Source organism: Maylandia zebra, linkage group LG6 (genome assembly GCF_041146795.1).
Source record: "Maylandia zebra isolate NMK-2024a linkage group LG6, Mzebra_GT3a, whole genome shotgun sequence".
Classification (NCBI taxonomy): domain Eukaryota; kingdom Metazoa; phylum Chordata; class Actinopteri; order Cichliformes; family Cichlidae; genus Maylandia; species Maylandia zebra.
Genome location: NC_135172.1, coordinates 9236841 through 9246125, shown reverse-complemented (window position 1 = coordinate 9246125; position 9285 = coordinate 9236841). Strand labels below are relative to the sequence as shown.

Sequence of the window (9285 nt, the reverse complement as noted above, 5' to 3'; positions counted from 1 at the left end):
TATAGAGCGTCTTCATGCTAAAGTGACAAACACACAACAAGTTGGTCAGATCTGAAGGTTTAAGTTTGGGACTGGGGCTAAGTTTAGACAACAAGCACTCTGGGCTAGTTATGGTTACAGTACAGCTAGTCATGTAAGTCAACGGAATGTCCTCTGAAGTCACGAGTATGCTGCTCTGTGTGCTTGTGTGATATAGAGGAGGAGCCAAAACTCACGAGAAACTGAACACACTTCCTTTTCCCACGTCAGTTCTTCGAATTGCTGCCTGGGTTTTTACCCGAATGTAAACAGCGGTTAATCTCACGCTGCTCAATTACCATTCTTCATTTATTGCTTTTTAAAGGTACTTTACATTCAAAAACATCCTTAAACACCAGGCAGCACATCTGACATCTGATGTGCTCAATAGCCTCTCATGTTTCAAACCTCTGCTCGTAAAGTTGCCACGAGCAAGTTTTTTAGATAGATAGATAGATAGATAGATAGATAGATAGATAGATAGATAGATAGATAGATAGATAGATAGATAGATAGATAGATAGATAGATAGATAGATAGATAGATAGATAGTAAAGGGCGATTTAAGCCTACAATGATAATAAAATAAAATGTCTTAGAAATATTTTTGAATAAAATATGCATCAAACATTGAGACCATGTTTGACATATTTAAAATGTTTTATGGAAAAGTTTGAAAATGATAAAAAGAAAATATGTTACTAGAAACCAAAGCACCATTCAAGTTGATTACAGCTAAGGGAAAGATATCCAAGTAATACAAGACAAAACTGTGAGGAAGGAATGCTAGACAGAACAGATGGTGTGTGTGTGTGTGTGTGTGTGTGTGTGTGTGTGTGTGTGTGTGTGTGTGTGTGTGTGTGTGTGTGTGTGTGTGTGTGTGTGTGTGCTGCTGCTACAGCTACATCAGGTGTGGGCGGCGCCTGTTTGTCACTTACAGAGGAATGAAGTCCACATTACGTCAGAGAGGAAATAAAACACCACCCTGCTACTCACACTCTCTCATTTCTCAGATGACAACAAACGGAGAAGAGCCGGAGTCTGAGCTAAGATAGAATACAAGCTAGAAACTAAAGTTAAACTCAGCCTTTCGCCTTTGGTTAAAGTGCCAAAACAACGGTGCGCAATTACGCACAGAAAAACAATGAGTGCCACAACAGCAATGGAAGTGAACATCGAAGCCAGGCGGATCCTGGCCGTGTCTATAAGCAAGCTGTACGCCTCCAGGACCCAGAGAGGAGGACTGAGACTTCACCGGAGCCTCCTACTCTCCCTGGTCATGAGGTCTGCCCGGGACATCTATCACTCTTCCCGGGAGAGCGAGGTCCTGAGCGGGGCGCAGTCAGCTCCGGAGGAGCCGATGGACACCAGCTCCAGCCCAGGGGAACAAACCCGGCTACCAGAGCCTCAGCCAGAACCCCAGCCGGTACTTAACTCAACCGAAACGGCTCCAGAGGAGCCTGACAACACGGAGGACGGGTGTGATAGCGAAATCATAGAGGACAAAGAGAACTTAAGCCCTGCCAAGCAGTCCAGGAAACGCCGAGGGAAGGCGTCGGCGGCGCCTGACTTCCTCCCGAGTAAGAGGGCGAGGCTGGAGCCCGGGGAAGAGAGGTATGAGGTCCCACTCGGCAGCTGTCGCGCCGGGGAGTCCCTGACCACTTTGTCTCTAAATCGGGTTATACCTGCCTTCTGAACAGATGGAGGGAGAAATTAGCCTCCTATGGGGACTTTAGAGCGGAGTGATTCTCTACTCCTCGTTAACCTATAAGGGCGCTGTGATCCCTTTGCGCACCGCGGAGCTGACCTACATCAGCAGTCCCGGGACAGTGGGATTACCGGGGCACTGGTCCGAGCTCTCCGGTCAATCACAGTGTGCCTGCCGGGCTTGTAAAGCCCCCACAGATAACAACAAAGCACACAAGGAGAAGAAGCGGGCCGGCAAGAGAGACGGCGGAAAGTTTGAGGAAGAACCCGAAGGGGAACTGGTTGTGTTGCTTTTTGTTTCCTGGTGATTCACCTTCAGTTTAATGAGTCCAAACAAGTGACTGCCGCTGACTCAAAGTGTGTGTATGTGTGAATCAGCAGAAAGAGACTTGAGTCAGACAGAGAAGAAGTGAAGTGGTTAACAGTTGACCATAAACCAGTACACACACACATACACACAAAACCGGGCATTCAGGGATTTCCCGGCCTTTACACCCGGATATCACACTGAAACACTGTTAAAAGGAAGGACAATTGAGGCAGACACACTGCTGCGCATACATTTACATGCACGTTCAGCTGCTGCTGCTGTGGACTTTGATAAATCGATACTACTGCTTGGGGGACTGTCCTACATACTGTGTTCACATGGCTGTCCACGTGGGGTTGGAAGCCCATTAATTTAAACTGTGTGTGTTTTAATGTCATTGAAACCACCTTGTTCATGTCTCGTCTGTGAAATGATGTTACCTCACATTCAAAGCTGCTCTTTAATTCATGTGACTGAATTAATGTTGTAAATGTTTCTAATAAACATGTAGAAAGGTTAATGAGTTGTCCTGAAATCTTTGTTCTAATAGACTGACGTTTAAAGTTTCAAACACACACACACACACACACACACACACACACACACACACACACACACACACACACACACACACACACACACACACACACACACCTCCTTTTCAGATCAAAAGGTCTGCTAGTCAACATTAGGCCACAGTTTAGAGGGTCAATCCTTTAAAACAGAAGGAGGATGGTACAGCCCAGCGCCAGTCTGGCTTGCTGTCACTAATCTTGTGCTTACACTAAGACACATACAAACACACGCACACACAAATGAACAGCTTCGCTGGTTGTACCACTTCCTGTGGATTATGACAGAATTCTGAATCACATCCTACCAACATGACCTGACACCGATTCGGTGAGGGGGTATTAGAAGAGTTACGCAACATCGCAGCTGGGGCCAAACGCCGCTGCTGAATAATGCACACAGCAGCAGGTGGTGTTTAGAACCTGAGGGTTTCTTCATCATTAACTTCCTGCCAGCTGCCTCGAGTGTAACTACACCCCGAAACTCAACGACGGAGGCGACTCTGATCAGGTTGTTCCGGTTGTGCAGTCATCATCCTCATTATCATGTAAGATCCCTGTCACCTTTAACATTACCCTTCACCCACGTCTACTTCCTCCTCATTTACCGCATATTGAAGCAGAACCTGAGGTGAAGAGGAATTAAAAATGAAAGAAGAACTTACACAGCTCACACAATTACAACTCCCCCTGACCCCAAATACTGAAAAATTATAATTTTTACTCCTCAGCTTAGCTGTTATTTAGTAGTTCTGGCAAATCATTACCATTATTTTTGCCACTTATGGGTCACATGCTGTTCTAATGTAGGAGAGGATGGCAACACTGCTGCAACAAAGTGTGAGAGGCAGAGCTATAAATAAGCCAGGCTGTTTGTAAAAGACTGGAGTAATTCTTCAGTGTGACAAATATCCTGTTGACAAGACTCGGACACAGTATGTGGAATGTTTGCTGAAAAACCAATTGCGATGAGTTCATGGGTTTGATTATAGTTGCAGCCACATTTAGTACACAGTGAAGTCAGCAGTGAAGAAAAACAAGGTTCCTGGAAGTCTGATCATGGCATTCCTTTATTACACATGAGCTACAGTGCAGAACAATGGAGAGCACTAACATGACTGTGAACATTTATTATAAGGTGTTGAGGAAAAGGTGAAGTAGAAAGAGATTTTGACCTTCAGTCTGATGTCATCCTGAAGTGTGAAGAGTTCATTCGTTGGAAAAAACGAAAGTAATTCGAAGGTAGAGTTGTCTAACTTTTTCCACTGCTGTCAACGTTCCAGAGAGCCGCTAAGTCTGGAGCCACATGAGGTTTGTGAACACCTTAAGCTTAAAACATTAGACCCGTGTGTCATTCTTTTTGTCTGTAAACACAATTACTCAAAAGTTTTTGAGTAAGTTTACCTTACATCCACCGAGGTGTTGAAGGTAAACTCTATGATTTATTGGTTGTAAACTGACAAAAACCTTTATAACCTTATCACTTAGAAACTATGATTCGTGTGTGGTGTATGAAGTGTGGCGTGTTTTATCAAGATATTCAAAGTACCACATGAAGGTTTACAATATCATGCCACATTTGACCTCTGACCTCTCCTCCAAGATCAATAGTTTGGTCTCAAGGTCAAAGTGATAATAATGCTATGTTTCATAATGCCATTGTTTGTACTGACAACATATAGGGAATGATATAAGGGGGTTCTACATATCACCACTTTTCACTCACTTTTGCATTTCACATCTACTTCTCTTTCAAGTTGACCCCAAAATGTGTTTTTTAATAATAATAATAATAATAATCATAATAACTTTATTTATAAAGCGCTTTCAAACAAAGTGCTGTACAACTATTTGAAACTAAAGAGATAAATAAAATAAAAGCGACACATAGCAATACAAGTAAAAAACACAATACAAGTTAAAAACAGTAAAAATGTAAAAACTAAAAGCCATAGAATTAAGACATGTAAGATAGGGTGAACATCTTCAACTTAGTTTTAAAAACCTCCACAGAGCATGCCTGCCTAATATCTTGAGCGAGGTTGTTCCACAGAAACGGGGCACGAAAAGAAAAAAGCACGCTCTCCAGTTGTCTTTTTTCTGGCTCCAGGAACCTTCAGAAGGCCAGAGTCCTGAGACTGTAGAGCACAAGATGGAACATAAAGGTGTAAAAGGTCGGGGAGGTATGAAGGTACCTTAAAATCTGCTCGAACCTGACAAGGTATCCAATGAAGACATCTCAGTACAGGGGTAATGTGCTCAAATTTCCCAGTTCTTGTTAAAATGCGAGCAGCTGCATTTTGCACCATCTGTAGACCTCTAAAACGTTTCTTTGGTAGCCCAGAAAGAAGAGCTGTACGCCTCCAGGACCCAGAGAGGAGGACTGACACTTCACCGGCGCCTCCTACTCTCCCTGGTCATGAGGTCTGCCCGGGACATCTATCACTCTTCCCGGGAGAGCGAGGGCCTGAGACAGAAATGCATGGACAAGAACCTCTGCAGTGTTGCTTGACAAAACTTGTCTGATTCTGGCTATGTTCCTCAAATGATATGCAATTTTTGTACTACAAACCTCTTAAAGAATGTGTAAAAAGAACAAAGAAAATTAAATCAATATATAGAAAATACTGTTATTAATGTAAGGGTGTTATAATGTATACTTATAATTTCAGTGCTCTTATTATCGTTATTATTTTAGGACTGCAGCATGCTACTTTCAGCCGTCCCGGTTATGAATTAGTCTAAACAGAAAGGACCATTTCACCTCAAAAATGAATGAAATGATCGATTTGCTTTCAGCTATTTTCTTGTGAGCGGATTTGGACTAACAGGAACTGTTCTTATTTTTCTGCAATAAATATAGTGCTATAATGGTGTGTGCTCATATTAAACATGGGTATAGTTTCAAATCATTTTTCTGAGCATATATAAAAGTGAGCCAAGAGTTTACGCTTATGATGTTAAAGAGAGGCAGTATCCTTCATTTGGCCACCCGAGCACACATCTCTGGCCTGTTGTTTGCATAGTCCATCCAATCTGAAGAAAGAGTTAGCACAAAGGCAAGGGTAATGGAGCTGAAATGGCTTGTTTCAATCAGAGGATGAACTGAAAGAGTGCAGTAAAAAACACATCTAATATTGCAAACTGTGAATTACATTAAACTGCTCAGCACAAGTAGATCCAAAATCAAAAACATGGCGGGATCATTTTTATCTCTTTTATCTTCCACCCCTAAAAAGAAGGAGCGTCTATTTGTGATTGATGTCTTGAGATCATCCAGAGTGATTTGAAGGTGTTTGTTTTTTAATAGCTGAAAAGATTTCACGAAACAAAAGGACAAAATAAGAAAAGTCTTTAAAATATATAAAAAACTGTGTTCGTCCTTAATTAAGTGGTGACCACTCCTCTGTGGTAGAATTTGGACCTTCAGTTTCAGACCCTCTGGTTTCTAATAATTCATATTTACAGCTATCACAGTTGTTTTCCTTCAAAAGGGCTCAGCAGCTTCAGTATCACACTATAAGTGTTTTTGCCACCAGATATGCATGCTTGTATAAGCTCTCGGATAAGGGTTTTATCACAGTGACCCTGATCTGCCAACAACAGCTTCCACATCTGGGTCAAACCATACGTAGTAAACCCTACATGTGTACGCTTTCTGCGCTTTCATGTATAAATCCGTCTTTAAGCTGCAATAATTATGCTGCCAGAGTGAATTCCAGTGTGTGTGTTTATCGCCATGTGAAACAACGACTTAACTCGCTCTGTGTAATTTAAAACATGGGCTAAAACAATGCCACTTATTGGGTAAGTGAAGTTCCATGAGAATGAAACCCCCCCACAGAGGTGTGGTCTTAGCTCTCTGACTGTCATAAATACCTGCCAAAATTTTACATGTCATGCCAGTCAGCCACATTTTTCACTGCTGACTAACCGAGGCACTGATCAGTCATCATATTTCTCAATCCTTGTCATAGTTTCATCATACCGTATGAGGCAGGAAAAAGCTTGCCCACACTTTAGTTTTGATGGAGGCTCATATTAACTCTTCACACACCACCCTGCCACCACCACAGTCCAGATTGGTCCTTTAATACCTGCAACTTCACTTTTTAGACAAGAGAAAAACCTTCTACTCAGAGGATGCGTACCTGAACACACCACGTTTTCCACAGCTGCGTACAACAGCTGTGGTACACAGTGTTCTACTTTAGCCACTTAAAGAAGAATATAACATGTCCTTGGACAGTTCGTGTGCTCCAATCAAACAGCATTACACACATTTAATAACAACAACAAAAAAATAGAAGCCTGAAATAAGTACTTCCATCAAACTAAATCGAATTTTCACCTCACACGCTGTTTATCTTATAAATTTGCAGGCTTGTGTGTTCACGCTGTTCTGAGAGGTGCCTTAATGGAGTCAGAGGTGCAAATCTTCCTTTTAAGTGAACCTGCACGTTTTTAGTTCTTTGTCTCTTTCCTTTCAGTGTGCCTCTGCAAGAAAAGCTGGTACACAAATGTACCGCTTGTTTCTAAAAAACCCAGCACTTCAAAAGGTAATAAACTGGGCTCAATCTAAGGACCATCAACATCAATTTTCTGTTCCTTGTAATTACGCCCTGCTCGTTTCTTAGTGTCTGACTTGACCGTGAGTGGAAGTCCTGGATTACAGCTGATAATGCTTTATAATCCTATTAGTGTTCAAGACCTAAGTCAGGATGTTTAGAGGTTTTAGCTTGAATTGAATTCAATGAATTACTGTATTATGTTGATACACTTAACAGTAATAGAGGAAGTCTTCTAACCTATAGCGAAAAGAATGAAGCACAGTTAAATCACGGTTTAACATATAAAATCAAAACCTGATATTGAGAGAGATTCAGTTTAAACCTTTAGTCTTTAAAGCTAGTGTATTTGTACTCTGATGAATTAAGTGACTTTGAAGGTAGCACGGTTTTGGTTTCTCTGGGCAAAAATGCCTTGTTCATGTCAGACGTCAGAGGAGAATTGCCTGACTGCTTCGAGCTGATAGGACACCAAAAATAACTCAAATAATCACTTGTTATGACCAAGATATACGGAAGAGCATCTCTGAATGGACAACACATCAAACCTTGAAGTGGCTGGGCTACAGCTGCAGAAGACACCCGATGGCACTCCTGTAAGGACACTGAAGCTGCAGTTCATACAGGCTCAACACTGGCTTCTTGTTGAATCCATGAACTAAAGCAAAGCAGGTTCCAACCTGGTACAAGCTGGGTGTAACTAATGAACTGTCCAATGAGTGAAAGTTCACTTTACCAGTTAGGCTTTTAAAAGGTTTGTCTGTTAGAGATGAATTATCCAACATGAGGGATACATAGAGATACAAAACAATTGAGTTCTTTGATTATATAAAATGACTCTAAAACGCTTTCTCAGCTTTGAGTTAGGAAACTGATGCAGAGCCTGGTCGGAAGATTAAACTAACTGTCAAACATGGAGGTGATTGATCAGGGTGAGTTAGCCAATGATTAGCATTAGCTGTCTGCTTAGGTAAGTCTAGTTTATCCAGAAAATCTTCTCTCTAGTCATAAAGGTCTAGTCTGTCCAGAAGAGCGCAGTCCTGGGAACAGCTAAGATACTGCGCAGGACCCTCAAGCTCCCAGGCTGGTAGAGGACCTGAGCTTATATATATATATATATATATATATATATATATATATATATATATATATATATATATATATATATATATATATATATATATATATTGCTCTGACTTGTATTATGAGTATGAGTCTGTGGTCAGGGAGAAGGTCCTGTAACTCTCTGTCTGCAAAATACACTACATGATGACCAATGCTGGGCAATTAATTATATAGTTACTTCTTCAATAAAGTAACTGAGTTATGCAAACAACAAAGTTTTTTGCAGCTGTTTACCTAAAAATGCAGCCAAGGCGTTTTTTTAAATAAACATTTCAAAATATTTACAGAACAATCAGCTGTTCTGCATCAAATTTGATGCCACACAAATCATTTGTGTCACTCCAAAAAATAATTTCTGTCCACTATGAGATAAAGGAGAACAACAGCCTGATACCTGCAGGCCTGGCAACAGGAGATGTATCACTGCTGTAACATTCAGCAGTCGCCTCATTGTCCTGACACACACAACAAAACTATTGACTACACTACACACTAACTACACAAGATTTGCACTAAACATCGAAAATCTCTCACATCTCAAACACCGCCGTCACTCCTAAAACTTCCCCCCTGCATAAACAACTAAATGCCATACTGCCATATCATTTTTGTGATTGGTCGACATGGTACATTTTTCGACCAATAGGAAAGGCTGGGGGAGTTGGGAGGGCTGTTTTTGCTCACAGGGGAGAGTGCTTTTGAGGTTTTCCTTATAAAACACCGTTTTTACCGTTTCTTCCTGCAGTAAATATAAAGAATGATAGTATTCAGGAAGAAAACCAAACATTGCATATATTTTTTATCATAACTCTGGTTTTACTTGGCCTGGTATAAAGTCCACACTTTTCCCGTCAATTGTTCTGCTCACATCTCCAATGGTTGTACACGTTGTCATTAACGTGGCTTCACTCCACATCAGCCACGCCGCTTTGCTAGCTAAAACACCAGTGTCAGCACATAAGGAAGCTGTCATAGCCTGTCAACG

General features: G+C 41.4%; 1 protein-coding gene across 1 annotated transcript; it reads left to right on the top strand.

The window, feature by feature from the left end:
- The first annotated feature begins 1012 nt into the window (after nt 1–1012).
- On the top strand, nt 1013–2555 carry ier2b (immediate early response 2b). Its single transcript, XM_004574433.3, has one exon. The coding sequence runs from the start codon at nt 1163–1165 to the stop codon at nt 1712–1714; it is 552 nt and encodes a 183-aa protein (XP_004574490.1). The 5' UTR covers nt 1013–1162; the 3' UTR covers nt 1715–2555.
- Nucleotides 2556–9285: the final 6730 nt, after the last annotated feature.

Bases quoted from the DNA above. Each gene is read 5' to 3' on its own strand.
- ier2b (XM_004574433.3), top strand. From the start codon at position 1,163: ATGAGTGCCACAACAGCAATGGAAGTGAACATCGAAGCCAGGCGGATC.